Genomic DNA, 22118 nt, shown 5'->3' on the forward strand with positions numbered 1-22118 from the left:
TGGTGTCTTTATATAATGAAATGAAGGCATGTTCAGACACTCTTGGGAAACCCTGTAGGAGTTGTGCTGTTCATTAAAGATCCATATTTTGCCCACCAAAGACCTGCTGGAAAATTTAATTTCAGGCTTATTTGTGGGGGAAGCATAGAATTCACGCATTTTTAGAGAGGAACCCAAGTGAGTCGAGGTCAGGCTGGGTACATGGGTAAAGCGGTCCTCAAGCCAGCAGATCCGCACTGGGTGCAATGCTGCCCTGTTTTAACCTAAAGGATAGGCTCTTCTTACACCTGTTCTTGGCAGGGTGATCATGCAGCTCTCCAAGGAGAGGCAGATGCTGTCAGTACTGCCCCGGCCAATGACAATCGTCCTCCTAAGCTCCACCCCTGGTGGCCATCTTCAGATTATGTCAGTATTAAAGAATATTAACAAATGAATAGAGAATAGGTACAATGACCACAAATAGCCAGAAAATGAGTCATCCATTTCTGGACTACCCTTCTTGACCAATGTCATGAAGGATACACTAGAGCATCAGTTGCTAACATACATCTGGATTATTTTGGGCCCCAGGACTGGACTAAGCCGGCCCTTCTCTGTGGAACCATCTGATAAAGCAGTGGGAGCTACTGACCAAAACCGTAAATGGCATCATGCCCTTGTCTTGCGCCCCAACAGAATGACGTCACCGGAAGTGACGTCACGGGGCCAGTCAATGTGCTTTGCAAAAGTTTACATTACAAACCTTTGACATCGATTAGAGTAAATGAATATTAAAAAAATGCTAAAATAGGTTTAAAACTAAAACCTAAACAAAGTTGGGAATAAAACCTAGCAATCCCTAAATGACACTCCGCCTGTCGGTTACTATGCCATGGAATGCCTTCCCACTAGGTATTCCCTGGTTTATGCAGGATTACACAAAAGCACTATTTGGCAGATCCCATTGGCTCACTAGAGAATCAGGAAATGGCACACCTGAAAGCAGAAAGGGGTAAGCAAGGCACAACTGAGCTTATCCTACGCATACAACACAATGGGCCTAATTACAGGTCGGGCGGTCCGGTTTTTAACAGTGGCGGTAAACCCGCCGCCACTGTTAATTCCGGACCGCCCAATTCCCGAGTCCTGCAGGCGGAAGGTGATCCTCCCGCCAGGTCTGACCTAGCGAGTTTAACACCACCCGCCTGCAAGCGGACGTGGAAACACCTGCACCATCACGAGATGGTGTCGGTGTTTCCACTTCCCCATTGAGTCCTATGGGACTCAATGGGAATGGGGATTTACCGAATTCCGCCTTCGGAATTCCCAGGACACCAGGGCTGTAATGCCCTGGTAATTCCGGGAGTCACAGAGGCGGAATGGTAATACGAGTCCGGCGGTAACCAGGCGGTTACACCGCCGCGGTTACCGCTGGACTCGTAATGAGGCCCAATGTGTCGATGTGTGTCCTTGAAAAGGCTGGTATGCATGCACTGGGTCAAGCCCGGAAAGAAAAGAGAACTGTGGCGCCCATGCTCCGCTTGCGCAATGCCCACTGCTGCCTGAGCTGAGCTGGCGCTGGGAAGGAGATGGCGCAGTAGAACTATAAAATGGCGGCCGTAGTGGTTATATCAGAATTATGTAGACAGATTGCACATACAACATACGTGGAAAGGGGTCTTGTCTGCAAAGTGCACATATTCCCGCTCACCCGCGTCCACGACCCACAGACGCTACTTAAATGTGAACACACACCCCAATCCCCCCTCCCCCAGCCCCTAAGATAGGCCACACTCTTCATGCTTTGGTTCCAACCCAGACTCCCGCCCTTGTCCTAAATGGGTCTACATCCTCAGCTGCACTCCCATCCCACCCAGTGTGTGATCTTAGAGGTGGCTTACCTGTGTCGGGGTCAGAGGGATTCGATACCCCACAAAAAGTGGCTGTTTCGGGGCCGCAGCAGTTCCTGGGGCACGTCTGCCCTTTCCCTAAGGACAGAGCAGGAGGAGAGGGTTAATACTAAGACTGGAGGCTTGAAGAAGAATAGAATAACTTAACATGGGTGATTTAACTCCCAATACAAGAAAGACAAAACCCTTCACAATGACAAACCTTTCGCCACCATCGACAACTAACCTGCTACACCCACACTCATCACTTCTACTCGTTAGTTCTTTCTCCACCAAAAGAGCAGCCACATTTAACCACCAAAGAAAACACACAACACCACCGGTAATGGAGTTTTTGGGGTGTCCAGGACCCAACATCAACCAAAGGAAACTGCGCCCCAACCCTTTGATAGCTCAGCAGCTCAAGCAGTGTCTCTTCTTGGTGTTTTGGAACCCCCAGTCCGCCTATTAAGGTAGGGTCCTTAGCAAACAAAACTGGAAGGTTAGTGGTCCGGCTTTTAAGATGCAGCGTTCCTTAGGTAAGTACTTATCCATCAGAGCCCCCCTCTCCCCTCCATACTGTTGCCCTATGAGCCTCACGGGTAGATCTCTACTGCTAGGATCAAGGATGGGGCGAGGGGGCAAACCAATGAGCATGCAACTTAGAGTCATAGGGGAGACAATATGGGGGGGGGGAGATGAGTCAAAGATCATTTACGTAAGATCAGAGGTGTGGCGGGATATATGATATGATAGGTTATTTATAACGTGCTTAATACCCAGAGCTTTCTGAGCGCAGACCAGGGGATCGAACCTGTGTTGCTGCGCGTCGTCTTGCTTCCAAGGCGAGCACGTTGCCCCTGAGCTATCCTCCCTAGAATATGCGTTTCCAGAGGTCTTCATCTACTGGATTCAGGACCAAGTGATTCTGCGACGGACTTTAAGATGCTTGACATTTCTACCTCTGCCCGTTTAACTGCAGGCAGGGAGAAAGATCATTGAATCAGAGGGATAGAGGGAGGCCGAAGGACTGGAGCAAGAGGGGCCCAAGGACAGGAGCAAGAGCGGCCGAAGGACGGGAGCAAGAGGGGCCAAAGGACGGGAGCAAGAGGGGCCAAAGGACAGGAACAAGAGCGGCCGAAGGACGGGAGCAAGAGGGGCCAAAGGACGGGAGCAAGAGAGGCCAAAGGACGGGAGCAAGAGAGGCCAAAGGACGGGAGCAAGAGAGGCCAAAGGACGGGAGCAAGAGAGGCCAAAGGACGGGAGCAAGAGAGGCCAAAGGACGGGAGCAAGAGAGGCCAAAGGACGGGAGCAAGAGAGGCCAAAGGACGGGAGCAAGAGAGGCCAAAGGACGGGAGCAAGAGAGGCCAAAGGACGGGAGCAAGAGAGGCCAAAGGACGGGAGCAAGAGAGGCCAAAGGACGGGAGCAAGAGAGGCCAAAGGACGGGGAGCAAGAGCGGCCAAAGGACGGGGAGCAAGAGCGGCCAAAGGACAGGAGCAAGAGGGGCCAAAGGACAGGAGCAAGAGCGGCCAAAGGACGGGAGCAAGAGAGGCCAAAGGACGGGAGCAAGAGAGGCCAAAGGACGGGAGCAAGAGAGGCCAAAGGACGGGAGCAAGAGAGGCCAAAGGACGGGAGCAAGAGAGGCCAAAGGACGGGAGCAAGAGAGGCCAAAGGACGGGAGCAAGAGAGGCCAAAGGACGGGAGCAAGAGAGGCCAAAGGACGGGAGCAAGAGAGGCCAAAGGACGGGAGCAAGAGAGGCCAAAGGACGGGAGCAAGAGAGGCCAAAGGACGGGAGCAAGAGAGGCCAAAGGACGGGAGCAAGAGAGGCCAAAGGACGGGAGCAAGAGAGGCCAAAGGACGGGAGCAAGAGAGGCCAAAGGACGGGAGCAAGGGAGGCCAAAGGACGGGAGCAAGGGAGGCCAAAGGACGGGAGCAAGGGAGGCCAAAGGACGGGAGCAAGGGAGGCCAAAGGACGGGAGCAAGGGAGGCCGAAGGACGGGAGCAAGGGAGGCCGAAGGACGGGAGCAAGGGAGGCCGAAGGACGGGAGCAAGGGAGGCCGAAGGACGGGAGCAAGGGAGGCCGAAGGACGGGAGCAAGGGAGGCCGAAGGACGGGAGCAAGGGAGGCCGAAGGACGGGAGCAAGGGAGGCCGAAGGACGGGAGCAAGGGAGGCCGAAGGACTGGAGCAAGGGAGGCCGAAGGACTGGAGCAAGGGAGGCCGAAGGACTGGAGCAAGGGAGGCCGAAGGACTGGAGCAAGAGAGGCGGAAAGACTGGAGCAAGAGAGGCCGAAAGACTGGAGCAAGAGAGGCCGAAAGACTGGAGCAAGAGAGGCCGAAGTACTGGAGCAAGAGAGGCTGGACATCACTAGTATTCATCAACATACGCTTCACAGTCAACATTCAGTAAATGTTGGGGAAAAATGTAGAGAGCGCAGTTAGCCATGGATTGTTTATTTTAGAAATCAATGGTGAAAATTTAATCTGCAGTTTTACCATTGTTTTCGCAGTTTCAGGTTTCACTACAGGTTTTACCATTTTTCCCCCCATGCAGGAATTTCGAAAACCTTCCTGCAGAAATTTTGAAAACATTCCTGCAGATTTTCCCATTTTTCTGCAAAGATCGACGACCTTTACCTAAGTGTTTCAAAGTGACATCAGATGATATGGTAAGGTGAGGACCCGCGGCATTCCATTGGGTATGCTCTGTATCTTGGCGATCAGTTACCCGGTGTAGTTAGCAACACGGTCAGCAACCGATTGGAGAATTCTCAAAAGATGAACAAGCCATCAATCTCCACCCAACACCAAGGAAGGCGATCTGCCTTACAATGAGAGTTGATCTCTTTCATAGAAACCTCCCTACCTTCTTGTGCCGTCTCCCAAAGATCCAGGGCAACCTTGAAAGCTTGGGCTACAGTGAGTGCAACTGCTTGGGCCTGCGGGGAACAAGACAAGCAGAATCAATTCAAAGAACAACCATAACATTATTCTTACTTCCACTAAACACACGACACAAGGGCTAGAGGCACGCAATGAATCCCAGCACACACACACAAAAACACTATACTCAACAAGAATTTTATTTGCACTTTTCAGTTCCACATATTAGAAAAAACAAATTAGGTGAAATGGACTGACAGTACTTCTTCACAGATGATCAATTCTAACTTCAGCCATCAGCTGCTCGTAGTCCTTGCAAATAATTTAACAAGAAAGCTCCCATCCCAATTTCTTACTATAGGTTAATTTGGCATAATAGGTTTGGTACAGCGAATCACTACCTGAAGGATTTAAGGTCTTTAACATTGTACAGACGATCGTGGCCTTTGACTATAGATCACCGACAACAGCACCGTCTTAGGCGGTCTACTGTTTGCAACGCTTAACTCTGCTTACATCAAAATATTTCAAGTTGGCCGATAGTAGAAAGATGGTGTTAAAAGATAAAATATTGGTTACGATTCATTTTCGGGATTTTGACATTTTTGATCACTATATCATTTTGTACGGTGGATAACCTGGAAAGGATTGTAACTTGCCAGTGGACGCCCTAAATCCTTCCATATGAGGTGTGGAGAATCCTGTGGCTCCCAATGAAACCCTGCCTAAAGTCGCCATTCCTGGGGGTGGTGTACTGTGGGAGGATCAACTGGGCAGGGATAATGCCCAGGGTGGGGGGGTGATTACACAGGAGAGACAGTATTTTTCCCTAGAAAGGTACACTGCTGTTCCCAGGATAAAGGAGGAATTGGCATATTGTCAATTCAAAATATCTCAACCTCCTATGAACGATAGGGAGATAAACTCCCAGGCTATAACCCAACAAAGTAATATATTGGAAGAACCAGTCTTTTGTCTCCCTAGAAATATATATCTGCCCCAAGACCAAAGATCTGCCAAAAGGGATGATGGAAATACGGCCGTTCTTATTCCAACTATCTCTAAAAAGGCTAAGTCCTACGAACCCCCATCTAAAACTATTAAGGGAAAATACACTGTTAAAACCATCAAGGCAGTGGAAAAACAAAAATTCCTTGAAGGGGACTGCAAAACCCTCAAAAAATGTGACGAGGAAGAAGGCTAGAGAGGCATGTAGGAGCACGGAACAGGCAGGCAAGCCTAATAGCCAAGGCAAGGTCAGGCAATCAAGTGTGAGGGTCTGCACCTAAAGCCAATTAACCCACCCGAGGGGCATAAAAAGCTGCTGCAGGGGGGGGAGTCACTGGAGCAGGAGCTGGAAGGTCGTCAGCAGCAGCAGGAGAAGAAGCAGAACTGAAGGCTGGCAGTTCACAAGGAAGTGTGACCAGGAAAGGGACATCGGAGCAAAGAACAAGCAGATTCCACCTGCAGGCTCCGAGATGGTCCTGTGCTCACAAACCCTGTCTGGCTGTGGCTGCATTGGAAGCGACTGGAGAAAGCTGGAAGTCTTTCCATGTGTATTGAAATTGTTTTTCCAGGTGGAGTGTCGTGAATGCAGAGCTAAAGTCCTGTGTTTTACCCAAGGCCTGTGTGCAGAAGCAAACCGAGGGAAGCTGGAGAGAGGAAGACTCCTTTTAATTAGGCCTGATCCGGAGCACCCATGCTGGGGAGAGGTGTGGATCCAGAGAGTACCATGGTAGTAGAAGCAGGGGAAAAGAAGTCGGGAAGCAGAGGCAACCCACAGCCACTGTATTATTGGAGCTAGTAAATAAAGGACTGTACTCCAGAGCAGCAGAAACTCCTTGCCGGCAACTGTAAACAGCTGAACTTCATTTGCATTGAAGGTAAAGCAAGTGAAAGTCTCCGTAGTTGTGGGATGTCTTGTCAAACAAAGGGAAATGTATCACATTTACCCAGTAATAAATGAAGTGTTTGCGTGTGAAGAAAGTCTTTCTTTTCCCATTGTTACTTCAAAATCATTAACCAGAGCAGTCACTTATCTCCTATTAACAAGGAGAACGGTAGCGGTAATGATCGCATAAACAGTAGCAGATTTTCCCATTTAGTTACAAGGAAACATCACATCAGAGGGGCCACATATGCAATATTCCGTTTGCCGATCACTGTTAAACACGAAAGCTGTCGCTCTAAAAGGGAACGAAAGTAGCAAGCTGAAGTTTACCATCAAGAAGTCAATCCGTGTGCCTGAAAACAATTGTGAAGTGAACATTAACTCTTGCAACGACATACAATTAAGTATTACAGAAGTTGCTAACCCCAAACGTAGAACACGCTTTGCCCAAGACAATATGCAAATCCTTCCAAAGAGGAAATAAGTTAAAATAGGAACTGAAACACGTTGTTTTAATGTTGTTGAAGCTAATACTAACCCGTGGTCCTGATATACAAGAGTGGCAGAGCCATTTGAAACGGGCAGAGTGGCAGCACAGCTTTGGGGTAAACCTTAAAGATACAGAGGTGGGAAGGGAGCTGGGTGCTTGTCATAAACAAAATCACGCACCAGTAAAGCGCACGTTGTGGCAGTCAGAAGCTGAAGCAGATTTTGTGGTAGCTACAAGACTTGGAGGAAAGGCAACGAGGCTGCCCTTTCTGGTAGAAGTAGAAAGAAGAGTGCCTTGCCAATCTGTAGAGGTGGAAGAGTTTTTATAAGCTGCCTAATAGCATGTCCACATTATCAAGTTGTAGCAGCAAAAGTTGAAATGGGGTTGTCTAGAATTGTCAGAACTGTTGCATGTTGAAGAAGCTGAGGTAGAAGCAGTCTGTGAGGCAGAGAAGCCTGCCCTCACAGTAACACTGAGAAAAGGAAGTTGTCACAGAAAGAGCAATTTCCTTAATCGAAGCATCCTGACAAATTGCATACAAGACGCTGCAGAAAGTGAAGTTGTTGTCAAAGTGGAACTGGCATTTTTGTTAACCTTGTCCAGGATTATCATTGGTGCTGTTTTCGTTGTGGAACTTAGAACATTGAGATTTTCACCCAGAGAAGAAGAAACTGTTACCTGTGGATTTTTTTTGTTTGAGTGACTTTCTATTTCCTTTGGAACTTTTCAAGAACTTATTTGGGACTTGGTTTTCCTTGGGGAGAATTGACTTTGGACATTTCTGGGGGAAGCGGAATCTGCCCAGATCAAGCAGTAGTCCAACCTAGACCTTAAATTCTTTGGTAATCATTTATTTATGTTATTGTTGCTTTATTTTTAATTATTGGATTGTTTAGAATGAGGGTTAGTTTTGTGTATGCTAGGAGGTTTCCCCTTAGATCCTAGACTAGGTTAGGAATCACCTGGTAGAAAAGGTTTAGTTAGGGTTTTTATTTTATTTCATTTCAAAATAAAATGTCAAACCTTGAGAAATCTGAACTCAGTTGTGAGCCTCAAATTACTGACCCCTCACAGAGGGCAGCGCTGCGGCTTTCAGTGCTGTTAACTTGACTTAAACTTGCCTCAAGAGTTCACCGCCGTAGAAGGGGCGTGCATTTTGCTGAAAAGCTAATGCCATATACCAACCTTGCATCGGGTGAAAAAAAAAAAGGTGTTGCTACCTACATTAGACACAGAATGTTCCTGGGCTGATTCTGAAGGTTTCCGACCCAGAAGCATAAACGGGTTGAGTGGAGAGGTGATCGACATTTTGAATTTCAGAATGGGTGACCACTATCTTGCCTCGCTCTCCTTGCAAAGAAGCATGCATGGAGCAATGAGCATGTATGTGCACTGTCACTTTGGACTACATGTGATTTTATGTCTGTCGAAGCTGGTAAGGTGCCTTTTGCCGGATGTCAATTGATGATCTCATACTACTATCAACTGCGGCGAGTGGTGGCTCCCGCTCACTGGCCACATTCTGTACAGCACATACCCAGGGGCTGGTGTGATGACCTTAGGGTACAACCATCGCCAACCACCACCTGTGGAAAGCGGAAAAGGCATGGCGTTATTGGGCCATGGAGCAGCACAGCAGAGGGAACCCAAAAGACCTTCCGATCCACCTCTTATAGAAGAGACGAACGAATGTCATAGGTTTTTGGTGTTTCAACCTTCAGGTTTTCAAACTAAAGTTCAAAAGTATAATCTCGAGGAAACTGCTTTTTGTATCATTTTAGTTTGAAACCATTTTGTTTTTCGGTTACTCCTGAACTGCATTTACCTCTGCTGATTTTCTGCCCTCCCACATCTTGTCCCTTTATACATTTTTAGCAACCCTTCCTCCTCCTTTGCCTGCAAATGTGGCATTTTACCTCTTTTTAAAAGTTTGTTTTATTATTAATGGGGGTGCTGTGAAGTGAGAGGGCACCCGGCGTTACTTTATCAAACGTTTTCTATCAATTGTTAACTTTTATTTTTCAAACCTGTCTGTGCTCAAACTGATATTTTCAATCTTTCGGGACCAGAGGCCTGCCATATAACACAAAAAGTAGCAGCACCTACGTGACCGAAAGAGCAGGAGATGAGGTCCTGCACACATCAGAAGGGACGCCCTTAAAATCTGGGTGCGAAGAAGACATTGTTGCACCCTAAAATGGGGGACGGGCAAAGGCCAATGCACAGAGGGTGTGGAAGGTGAGAACACGATAAACACTGGCAGTGGTGAAGAGAGGTACTTGCCCTCTAAGGGAAGAGGTGCGAATACAAGGATTAACTAGGCCTCTCCACAACATCAGGGCAAAGGTGGAACGCACTGCTCCATGGTGCAGGGACTGCTCCATGGAGCAGGGAGAGAGAAGGAGCATTGTGTGCAATCAGAGGCAGGTGTGAGCGCACTGTGGAGGAGGAATCGAGAAGGACCGTGTAGAGCACTATAGAGAGAAGGAAGGAGGAGCATGCGCTATCATTTATCATTTAGAGGCGGGTGTACGTGCACTGTCCAATGAAGATGGGTGAGTGAAGAGCCATATATAATTGGAGGCAGCTGTAAGCAGGTTGTATAATTGGGTCGTTTTTGATTTTAACATTGACAGTACATCTAAATACATATATAACTAAACGTTAACAGATCAAAGAAAAACATCATACCTTTTACATAGGGCATATTATTTGAATGCAGTCTGTTCCTATAGTCTGTGACTGCCACCTAGTGCACCCTTTTAATAATTAGAATCCTGGTTTCGTGGTTTTTAAATGTCTTTTCACTCACTTTTTTTTATCATATCACTTTCTACCTATCTTTGCCCTGCTAATACCCTTTACGGGGTGACATTACCCGACCCCCCGTGTCCCCTTATACCTGTCTTTCCTCATTTTGGTCCTCCCCTTTGTACTATTTTTAACTGAAATCTATTTGGGCTTTTTTTCCCATTTAAACCCAAACTTCCAATACTATAGTATTGCCTATATGTTGTTATTTTTTCATCCTGGCACTGTTATTACCCTCTTTATTTTTGTAATTTGTAATTTTTACCCCTTCATTTATTGTCCATTTTTCCCTGCATTGTAATCACTGATTACTTCTAATAGTGGTGAGGCAGCGAAGGAGGGTCATGTATACAATATGTGGGACACGCAAGTGCAATGCACGAGAGTGGACTGAGGGGGGGAGAGACTGGAAGATCATGGCCAATCAGAAGCAGGTGTGGGGGCGTAATACATAGGGGAGAGATGAGTTACTAAGGCAAGCACTTACAATTTTCTTCTTTGGTGAGAGGAAGGCATGGCATTCCAGGGTCTCATTGGTTTGGTTCTGGGCCACGTACGCAAACACTTTGTTCTGAACTTTGTCTGTTGTGCAGTAGGAGATTCTGAAAAACAAGACAAACTAATGTAAATGCAAGTAACACAAACCCTTTCCTACACAGCTAAAAGCCCTCATCAAAACTGCCACCAAAACAATCTAGAATAAATCTGGCCTTCAAATCATAGAAAATACAATACTTTCCCTGTGCTAGTGGTTTCAAACTTCTCAATCAATTTACTAAAATTTGGCACAAATCCTCAGTCTACAATTCTGGCCCCTCCTAGCACGTTTATTGCGAGTAAAAATGGTGGCATCTTAGAAACCAGATTTAGTTACAACAAGTCAACTTATCGCTGTTAGAAAGCCCACACTCAGCAACAGGCTCAAAAATAAAAGGTTCCCTTCGCTGCAAAACTAGACACCCCATCAACAACAAATGGTGTATGGTCTAAAAGTCCACTGTAGGGTGCGGGGACATCACGACTTAGAATTCAGTACAATTCAGAGAGAATAGTGTCCGGCTCTCAATTCTGAGACCATTCATCCAGAATGCAAGAGAACAGGCAAGGGGCACTGGAGTCCTCGTCAACTAAAGCACAGGTTGAGAAGATAAGCCTTGAAGGTTGCGGTGCTTTCCAGTAAGCAGAGCTTTCCAGAATGCTGGGCATGCAATGGACAGAGAGAGAAGAGGTTTGAGCAGAACAGGCTTTGCTTGGTGCACACCGACGGTAAACATGGACCACCCAAGTAGCGCACGTTAAAAGGGTGCCTGTGGTGCATCACTGGAGGGTCTATCTGATACAGATAAAAGTGGAGGTAACTGACCCAAGTGGAGCCCTCAGAAATAAACTTCTTTCAGCCGTGGTTGCTCAGTAACCACCAAAGGATCTTCCAATCAGAACACAGGAAGTTGCGTCTGTCTGCATGGCTAGCTATACACCTACGGCACTAACACCTAACCAGGGTATTTTCGGACACATAATGCCAATCCCTGCTTGCGATGGTGGCATGCCGCCCAACCAGCGATTCAAACTTTGCTACTAAACTTGCAGTGATTTTTGTTGCTGAATAGCAGACCACAAAAATATATTTGAGTCTGGAACTAAGCAAAGAGAAAAAAATACTTTGCTTCCAAAATCGTACCTCATTTTCCTAGTGTCCATGATAGCTGGCTTTAAGAAGTCAGCAAGAAGACGGTGGGAATCTTTACAGTCATGAGACGTTTGACATTACAGAAAGAAATTAACTTTAAAAGAAAAAGTGTAGCAAAAAAACTAAGAGCTCTGCAAACCCTTAGTGCTTGGATCGGGGAGGTCTACTGTGAGAAAGAGACAAGTATGCTTCGGAGGACATGCGTGACGAATCAACTTCTGAGCCACCATTGTCCAGGGGTGAATATCAGTTTCTAAACCATCAATCAGCCCCACACCTCTAGTACACCAGAAGGGATCCGAACAGATTGGAAACACAAGCAAATTATAAACCTCCTTGTCAAATTTTGCTAACGTGGATGGAACGCCAGGCTTATCTCTGAAAGGTTGTGGATCATAGGTTTGTTGCAACACAGCGAAAATACAATTATTACCCCATGATATAAGGGACTGTCTAGTCAAGGTTATATCAAAAATATCTACTTTATATCACAACAGGCAGTTCTAGCAACACTACGAAATACAACCCACCCTGTAAAGGAATGCAGATGACAGACCGTTTCAAAAACGGATGCACTCTGGATACTGACAAGAGGGTAGTCGGTATGGTTAAGAACCACAACAGTTTAAGGTTACTTGGCTTCAGCACAAAGGGAGCAATGGGTCTTAATATGTGTCTATGGTGATTCCGGGAAGAACCAGGGGTACAGAACCACAATGTACCTTGTGCTGTAGGTGTTCTTGGTGCTCGACAGGATCAAGTCAGCTTTAGGGCGATTTGCAGGCTTCTGTGACAGAGTTCAAGATGGAAGTCAGCTGCGGGTGGCACGCGGCAAGACTTCAGCGAGCGAAGTTGGATGAACGGCTGCAGGCTGTCCTACACGGTGGTTCTGGGTTAGGAATAGTTCTCAGCGCAGGTCGGCAGTTCTGAAGCACTGGTCAAGATGTCTTCGATGTCTTTAAGCAACTGCGGTTTGACAACGGTCAGTGTTGCAGTCGGTTGCAGCCCGACTAGCTCGTAAATGTCCTTTTAGGCGAACATCAGTATATGATCGTCAGGGCACTTCTCCCAGCTTCTTCAATTGGCTTGTGTCATCCGTTAAGGGAGACGGCCCAAAGCTTAGGAGTGTGTTGCAGGCAGCTGCATTGTCCTTAGTTTTGGGTTCAGGGACCTTCTGGCACTTCCCCACCTAGGAAGCTTTCTGCAGAGCCTAGCAGGGCACGCTGTGTAGGGTACAGTTCTGGAACATCTGGAGGAATTTCTGGTTTCGCTATCTCTCTCTGTTCTCTGAGAGATGTTTAGGGGAGGGGATTATGCTTCCCTCTCTATAGGTCCACGCCTTCCTTCACTAGCGGAAGATGTAAGGCACACTGTACCTCTAGCAATGGTCTGATGAGTCCTTCTTGCTACTCCTTGCAAAGTCTTCAGATGATCTGCCAAAAGAGAGGCTCAGCCCATTTTTAAAGCCAAATGGGCCACAGTGATTGGTGAAGGCTAACCTACCTTAACTAATCCTGAGGTCCCTAATAACAATCTCCTGTATGCATGAGGTCATAACCAGAGTGTTTTGCAACAGGAAGGGTAAAGGGGTGAAAACATTTGATACCAAGTCCCACCCATCTTTCTGTCTGTTGTGGATCAAAGAGTCTCTCTGGTTAATGCATCTCTCTGTGGTTCCGGATTAAATCGGCAGGTCTCTCTTGAAGCTGTGGCGAGACCAGACTCTCTGGCTCCTGCAAACCACATCCTCATACCTTATGAAGGGAGTCCCTCTGCGGGGTGAGGTACGGTCAACACACAGTCCCAGACATGACAGCTCACTGTCATAGATACTGAGGATGGGAGCTGGTTTCAGGCTGACACAGTGACATATGAAAGGTTGTTGGGGTTTCCTGTCTCCTTTGTTAATCTCTGAAGCCGGGCCCCCTGTGGGCCCGTTTGAATTACCCTCTAATTGGTATGCAAATTGCTGCCACCAGTTGCAGGGCCCAACAAAAGAGGCGGAACAATGGAGCCTTTGTTACGAGCACTCAATCAACTTACACAGGATAGCTCCACATCAAAACTGCTTATGTAAAATTAGCTTACTGTAAAACTGAGACAACACCCTATAATAATTTCACGCATGTACAACTTAATTGAAAGAGGATATGCTGGTGTCCCTCTGCTGACTTCCTCTTCCACACGTACCAGTGCCATTTCCACCTCAGGTGTAAAAGCACCAAACCACTTGCAGAACATTATCTTAGTTCCTGCCTTCTGCTGCTCACTGGCTCCCTTTACCTTCCTGCCCCACCATCCCTTTGCCCTACCCTCTCCCCTTCAGTGAGATTTATCAGACATTAAGGGAAATCATGAAGCAGGATTCTAAATATTCGTGCAACTGGCAGCAAAATTGAAGGTTTTCTTTTAGGTGAGGGCCTTTTGGCTGCAGGACTTCCCATCCTGGAGTCTGCTATTGTGGGGACATGTATTCATGAGGTTATAACATCATTTTGTAGGCCAGAGTTTGTCTTGTTTGCTATTGGCTGCAAGATACTCTTTCTGATGGGGTTGTAGTTGTAGGAAAACGTGGAGTGGAGTTCGCTGTATGACAATGTGGATCAATTAAGAGTTTTTCTTCTTACTATCACCCTGGGTATCAAATAGGAGAGAGGCACAAGTCTTCCATACCTGTCCTGTTTGACGTGGGGAAGATAATTCTGAGGGATATTTCGGGGTTACACCCGCCATCACCTTCCGGATCATTGCTCTGCAGTTGAGCACCACGGATGTGCTCCAGGTTCAGAGGGGATTTTGGGAGATGTAGTCTATTTGTTTGTTCCTTCAAATTGTGCAGAGAATATGTCCTTCAGATAGTTTATAAGGGTCTTTCCAGGCCCATCATCCCTGGGTGCTTGTGAGGATGAACAGGAGGGCCAATTAATCATAGGACACATTTCATTTTTATTCCCTGATCAAAATTTAGGAAAACTACAATTCACAGAAAGACAAGTAAAAACAGGACTGGACTACCTACTTACGCATGGCCACAGACAACTTGAAAGCTCTGAATATGTTACACCCGACTTTCGCCTCATCACACTCCCCGGTGTCTGCCCCGTGCCTCTTCAGTCTCCCGCGTTAACAAGGACAGTTGGGGAGCTCTATGTAAGGCCAGAAAGAGGGACAAGAAAGTGGTTGCTCTTCATAAGGGGCTACGGCGCTGTCATGCACCTTTTTTCTCACGGTGGCAGCTGCCATGGAGAATAGCTGCAACAAATACATTTCCCAGAAAACCTGCCATGGGTTGTAGTTCCCGGCATTAATACGGGAGCCTCGTTTTCGATTATGTTCCGCCTCCTTGTTGTATTTAACCCACAGCGGTTTTCAGAACACTGCTTCTGTTTATAGTTACAACCGGCATTTTCTGAAGTGCTACTTTCTGTACCTTGATTCCGGAGGTCTCCTGTTTTCTCCGTGTACCGACCTTGCCTGCACACGGACTTCTAATTCCTGATCCTGTCTTGATTTTGTTTGCTGACCATCCGTGTATCAGACCTTTTGCCTGCTACTGGATCCCTGGTTTAAGACTTTGCTACTGCTACTTCCTGTATGAATACCATCTCTCACTTGGCCACAGATTCTTGAACCCATTCCTCACAGTGTTTGCGTTCTCCTGGGGAAGAACACTGGTAAGAACAAATCTTCATTTTGGAATCCTGTCTTCATCGAACTGTTACCTCATCTTTAAATAACATTGCTTCATTTCTAAAGTGCATTTTGGAACGCTTTGCTGTGGTGCACCATCCCGAAACCAGTGCGACCCTCGTTCTGTCCGGGGATAGCTACCCTACTAACCTTCCTTTTTTTTTGTTTTATACTTTCGTTGTTGCCCAGGATTCTTTGCACCATTCTTAACTCCACCAGTGGTAAAGTATATTTCCTTGATTACCATCATTGGGCAGTTTTCACATTTAGCCAGTATCTAAAGTCTCTTCTGCTTTATAGGTTGCTCCAGGTCCTTTTTTTTGGCTTAAGGGGAACTCACTCAGGTACACTATTTAGGGTAATAGTCTTGGGGGAAGCCAGGGTTGAATCTGACAGAATATTCATCTCTTGTCTTTTCTTTACAGCTGGGTCCGTGGCGGTGTGTTCTCCCCGCTCTTTTGATTGATCGGTCCCCTTGTCTGTACAGTTCAGCAGGTGGTCATATCAGTTTAAAAAGTTAATTCCCTCACATAGGAGGAGGCTCGGGTGGAGGCTCCAACCCAAGCTCTTCAAGCAAATCCCCAGCACAAGAGGACCGGTCTGTTTTTTATGCACTCCACATACCGGTGAGTAACAAAAACAGAAGCCAACGGATGAAGTCGATCCTTTGGCCACCTTGGTTCGCTTGGTGTCCGAACTTCGGTCTGACATGACAGCTGCACACGATGCTATCCATCATAGGATCGACACTTTACGGAGTTTTCCAACTTCCCAAACCCTGGGGGTGGATACTTCGGCCGCATCGGGTTTGAGTGTTCCTACGGCCTCTGCTTCTGGCTTTACGGCAAACCCGGTGCTTATGGCTACCCAGTTCCCGCTGGCCCCCCCAGAACGTTTCTCCGGGGAACCCAAACAATACCAGACATTTATCAACCAGTGTAAGTTACATTTTCTGTGTCGGCACACTGCCTTTCCTAATTCCACTACAAAGGCAGCCTTTGTCCTTTCCCATCTTGGGGGTACAGCAGCAGCTTGGGCTAATCCGTTACTTGAGTCCAATAGCTATGTCCTTTACGACTGTGATGCACTCATCACTGCCATGAATAGAGTTTTTGACACCCGCTATAAATCTCAGGCTACTGACCTGGAGTTTCTCAATCTGCGTCAAGGCACGTCTTCTTTGTTTTCGTACCTTACCAGGTTCAACCAATTAGCAGCTGAGACAGATTGGCCTGAAGAGAAAAAAATCAGCCGTTTTTTATAAAGGGTTGTCGGAAGAATTAAAGGACATTTTGGCTACAGTACCAGTGGTTCCTACCACTTTTGGTGAATTGCTAGATCTGGTTTTGCAAATAGATGCTAGAAGGTCCGAAAGAAAGGGGGAACGCAAGGCACCAGTCTCAGTTACTCCCCATTTGGACCAGTCTTCTCCTTCCACTTCTGTTCCAGAACCTATGCAAATCGGGGCAGTAAGAGGTCCTTTGACCCATGCACAACGTGAATATCGCAGATCACATAATCTATGTATGTATTGCGGGTCTGCTGAACACCAACTGAAGGACTGCCCTAAGAAACCTATCAAAATGTCGGGAAACGCCAGAACCCGGCGATAGACAGAGTCCCTACGCCGGGGGTACTTTCTTTGGACTCCCATGGTGCTGTTTCTGCTCCCGTTAGCCTTCCTGTGGTGTTTACCACTATTGAAGCTAATACTTTTCCTTCCTTGGCGATCATTGATTCTGGGGCCACCGGAAATTACATGGATTACGATTACGCCACACTAATAATATTTCGATTTTCTCTAAAGCCCAACCCGAGGCTGTTCACACTGTGGATGGCACATCTTTGATCTCTGGCCTGGTTACACAAAATACCTCCTTAGTTCGTATGCAAACAGAGGAAGGACATGCTGAGTCGATTTCCTTTGATCTAATTAAAGCCCCTCAATTCCAGGTCATTTTGGGAATCCCTTGGTTGCAACATCATAATCCAGCCATTGATTGGGCAAAGAAAACCGTTAGTTTCCTTCGTCTGAGTGTAATGAGAAATGTTTCCAAGACACTAGTGTGTCCCCGCAGTCTTCTTGTCAGGCTTTGGTGGCGTCCATGTCTGTAATTGGAGCCATCACTAAGTCTCCTGAACCTGAAATCCCTCCTGAATACAAGTCTTTTCGAGACGTGTTCGACAAAGGAGGGGCAGACCAGTTGCCACCTCATAGGCCCTATGACGGCCCCATCAACCTATTGCCAGGGGCTAAGATTCCTGCTGGTAGGGACTATTCTCTTACTGTACCAGAAGATAAGGTGTTGAAGGAATATATTGACAAGGCCTTGGCTTTTGGCTTCATCAGACCTTCCAGGTCCCCTGCGGCCTCCCCTCTCTTTTTTATCCCTAAGAAGGAGGGAGACCTATGCCCCTGTATTGATTCTAGGGCATTAAACGCGGTGACGGTAAAAACCAGTACCCCCTCCCGCTCATTTCAGTACTTCTTGATCAACTCGGTTCCTCTGTAATTTTTACTAAGCTTGATCTTAGGGGTGCATATAATCTCGTTCGAATTAGAGAAAGGGACGAGTGGAAGACCGCCTTCAAAACACGTTATGGATTGTATGAATATCTGGTTATGCCGTTCGGTCTGTGTAACGCCCCGGCCACTTTCCAGGCGTTTATGAATGACATTTTCCATGACTGTTTGGATCAGTTTGTGGTGGTATATTTGGACGGTATCCTCATATATTCGTCCTCCAAAGAGGAACACATGAAACACGTGCGAATTGTCCTGCAAAGGTTGAGGGAAAACTACCTATTTGTCAAGGCTGAAAAGTGTGTTTTCAATTCCACTGAGGTGGAATTTCTTGGTTATGATCTGACCAGTCGGGGTATACGAATGAGCCGTTCCAAGGTTCGAGCTATTTTGGACTGGCCCGTTCCTACATCGATTAAAGCTTTGCAATCATTTTTGGGGTTTTCGAACTTCTATAGGCGCTTCATCCGTTCCTTTTCCTCTATCTCTGCACCTCTGACGGCATTGACTAGCTCTAAGAAATCCTACCAATGGAACCAGGAGGCACAGCGAGCTTTTGATGCCCTTAAAGCAGCATTCACTTCCGCTCCAGTATTACAGCATCCTAATCCTTTACTCCCGTTTTTGGTTGAAGCCGACGCTTCTGGGTCGGCTATCGGGGCAGTGCTCTCCCAGAAATGTCCAGATTCAGGAGAGGTTCATCCAGTCGCATTCTTTTCAAGGAAATTGACACCTTATGAGCACAACTATCCGATCACGGAACGGGAACTCCTAGCCATAAAAGATGCTTTCTCCGAATGGCGGCATCATCTTTTGGGGGCTCGTCATCAGGTCACGGTCTTTTCAGATCATCGGAGTCTTTTGGCATTTAAATCAATGAAATGCCTTACTGCCTGACAGGCTCGTTGGCATCTTTTGTTTTTCCCTGATTTTTTCACAATCACATATCGGCCGGCCCGATTGAATTCTTGCGCAGATGCTTTGTCACGCATTGCCCTTCATTCTGGCAGCGATGTCTCTGACAAACCTCTTTTGTTACCTTGTAACGTTGTCTGTGTCTGCACCCCTCAACCTACTCTGCGGACTTTGATTTCAGACTGGGTCTCCACACATAAAGAGGAATGTGACACTCTTAATCTTGATGTGGTTCAACGCCTGCCCTACATTCAGGGACGCTTGTTTGTGCCTCCAGGACAGGCACGCCTGCGTGCCCTGGCTTGGTCACATGACTCTATTCGCGGCTCATCCGGGTCAACAGAAGACGCTGGAGGCCTTACGCCGATGGTCTTGGTGGCCCATTATGTCCCGGGATGTGATTGACTATTTGGCATCCTGTTCAGTATGTTCTCAATGCAAAGTCTCCCGTTCTAAACCTGTGGGTCTGTTACGGCCTCTTCCTGTGCCACACAAGCCATGGTACATGGTTTCTATGGACTTTGTTGTGGTCCTACCTCCTGTGAAAGGCTTTGATACCATATGGGTGGTCATTGACTACTTCACCAAAATGGCATTGTTCATTGCCTGTTCGGGTCTGCTCCCGTCTTGGCTTCCCTTTTTCTTAGGAACGTTTTCCGATTCTTTGGGCTGCCTGCTATCATGATTTCAGGTCGTGGCTCTCAGTTTACATCACGTTTCTGGAGGGCCTTGACTGCTTCCTTGGGTATTGACGACCGGTTCAGTTCTGCTTACCATCCTCAGACTGATGGACAAACTGAGAGGGTTAATGCCACCCTTGAGCAATTCCTTCGGTGCCTCTGCCTCCACTTTCAAGCCTCATGGTTGACGATGCTTCCCTCTGCAGAATTTGCTTATAATAATTCTATGCATACCGCCTCAGGGGTCTCACCGTTTTTTGCTCTATATGGCCGTCATCCACCGTCATTGCCACTAGACCCGACTCTTCCCATCGACAACCCGGCGGCTCAGGATTGTGTGAGGGAATTGGTGACGATCCGTAGAACAGTCCGTTCACATCTACTTCAAGCCCAAGCGAGGGCTAAAAAGAATGCTGATCGTCACAGAAAACCTGCACCTGACTATAAAGTGGGCATGAAAGTTTGGTTGTCCACCCGCAACTTGCGAATAACTGGCAAACGCTTGTTGCTGCCTAAATTCGTGGGTCCTTTTTCCATCACAGAGATTGTAAATCCGGTGGTTGTACGCCTTTCCTTACCTACCTCTTGGAAACAGCATCCTGTGTTTCATGTCTGTCTTTTGAAACCTTGTCCGCCCTCTATTCGGCTGCCCGATCGCCCCTCTCCGGTTCAGGTGGAAGGGGGTGATGAGTATGAAGTTGCGGAGATTGTGGACTTTAGTCTCCGCAGGGGGCGCCCCTTTTATCTGGTCGATTGGAAAGGGTACGGTCCCGAAGACAGATCCTGGGAGCCATTATGCAACATTCATTCTCCAGTGCTCTTACGCCGCTTCCATGCTCGGAGGGGGTCTGTGCCGCCTTTGGAGGTGGATGCTGTTACACCCCGACTTTCACTTCATCACACTCCCTGGTGTCTGCCCCATGCCTCTTCAGTCTCCTGCGTTAACAAGGACAGTTGGGGAGCTCTATGTAAGGCCAGAAAGAGGGACAAGAAAGTGGTTGCTCTTCATAAGGGGCTACGGCGCTGTCATGCACCTTTTTTCTCACGGTGGCAGCTGCCATGGAGAATAGCTGCAACAAACTACATTTCCCAGAAAATCTGCCGTGGATTGTAGTTCCCGGCATTAATACGGGAGCCTCGTTTTCGATTATGTTCCGCCTCCTTGTTGTATTTAACCCACAGCGGTTTTCAGAACACTTCTTCTGTTTATAGTTACAACCGGCATTTTCTGAAGTGCTACTTTCTGTACCTTAATTCCGGAAGTCTCCTCTTTTCTACGTGTACCGACCTTGCCTGCACACGGACTTCTAATTCCTGATCCTGTCTTGGTTTTTTTTGCTGACCGTCCGTGTACCAGACCTCTTGCCTGCTCCTGGATTCCTGGATTGTGATTTTGTTTAGTTTGCTGACCGCCCGTGTACCAGACCTTTTGCCTGCTACTGGATCCCTGGTTTAAGACTTTGCTATGAATACCATCTCTCACTTGGCCACGGACTCTTGAACCCATTCCTCACAGTGTTTGCGTTCTCCTGGGGAATAACACTGGTAACAACAAATCTTCATTTTGGAATCCTGTCTTCATCGAGCTGTTACCTCATCTTTGGATAATATTGCTTCATTTCTAAAGTGCATTTTGGAACGCTTTGCTGTGGTGCACCATCCCGAAACCAGTGCGACCCTCGTTCCGTCCGGGGATAGCTACCCTACTAACCTTCCTTTTTTTTTGTTTTATACTTTCGTTGTTGCCCAGGATTCTTTGCATTATTCTTAACTCCACCAGTGGTAAAGTATATTTCCTTGATTACCATCATTGGGCAGTTTTCACATTTAGCCAGTATCTAAAGTCTCTTCTGCTTAATCGGTTGCTCCAGGTCCTTTTTTTTGGCTTAAGGGGAACTCGCTCAGGTACACTATTTAGGGTAATAGTCTTGGGGGAAGCCAGGGTTGAATCCGACAGAATATTCATCTCTTGTCTTTTCTTTACAGCTGGGTCCGTGGCGGTGTGTTCTCCCTGCTCTTTTGATTGATCGGTCCCCTTGTCTGTACAGTTCAGCAGGTGGCCATATCAGTTTAAAGAATTCATTCCCTCACAGAGAGGAGGCTCGGGTGGAGGCTCCAACCCGAGCTCTTCAAGCAAATCCCCAGCGCAAGAGGACCGGTCTGTTTTTTACGCACTCCCCATACTGGGGAGTAACAGAATATTATGTTCAAGGCACACTTCTTTCTTAGCTCCCTACACCACATCAAGAAAAAGTCCAGATCCATCTCCAATGAAAATCCCCCCAACCAAGCTGCAAACTTGAAGGAAACAAAAGCTAAACTGGCAACATCTTGCAATCAGGCAATCACACACACAACAGCAGAAAGTGACTATGTGGCCTCTGACTCAGTGCCTGAAAGTAAAGAAAAAGGTCACCATAAGGTGGGACATGGGTGTAACAAAACCACCACGACAGAACAGCATGGACACGTCAAGGTTCAACATGTTATTGCACTCCTGAGATGAGTAGTACTTGCCTTTGTGATAATAGAATTAGTACTCAATTCCATTAGTATGAGGAATTTAGAGGCAAGCAAGCACTATTCAAAGCATCATCATCATCAGCAAAGAAACTTCATCGATCGGTTTAAAATAAAAAACTCTAAAAACCAACTTGCTAGACCATTAAGTCACCT

The 22118-nt window shown here is 47.0% G+C and overlaps 1 protein-coding gene across 2 annotated transcripts in view; it reads right to left on the minus strand.

Moving 5' to 3' along the window:
• Positions 1-22118, minus strand: part of LOC138453030 (low density lipoprotein receptor adapter protein 1-like) — a 311945-nt gene that overhangs the window by 42787 nt on the left and 247040 nt on the right. For both annotated transcript variants that reach the window (XM_069605454.1, XM_069605453.1), the window contains exons 4-6: positions 10431-10545; positions 4735-4807; positions 1881-1967 (exon numbers count right to left, since the gene is read on the minus strand). In XM_069605454.1, the coding sequence (XP_069461555.1) occupies positions 1881-1967; positions 4735-4807; positions 10431-10545 (275 nt within the window). The remainder of the gene's footprint in view (positions 1-1880; positions 1968-4734; positions 4808-10430; positions 10546-22118) is intronic.

The sequence above is a fragment of the Ambystoma mexicanum genome, chromosome 4p (assembly GCF_040938575.1).
Source record: "Ambystoma mexicanum isolate Mex_15411 chromosome 4p, UKY_AmexF1_1, whole genome shotgun sequence".
Lineage (NCBI taxonomy): Eukaryota > Metazoa > Chordata > Amphibia > Caudata > Ambystomatidae > Ambystoma > Ambystoma mexicanum.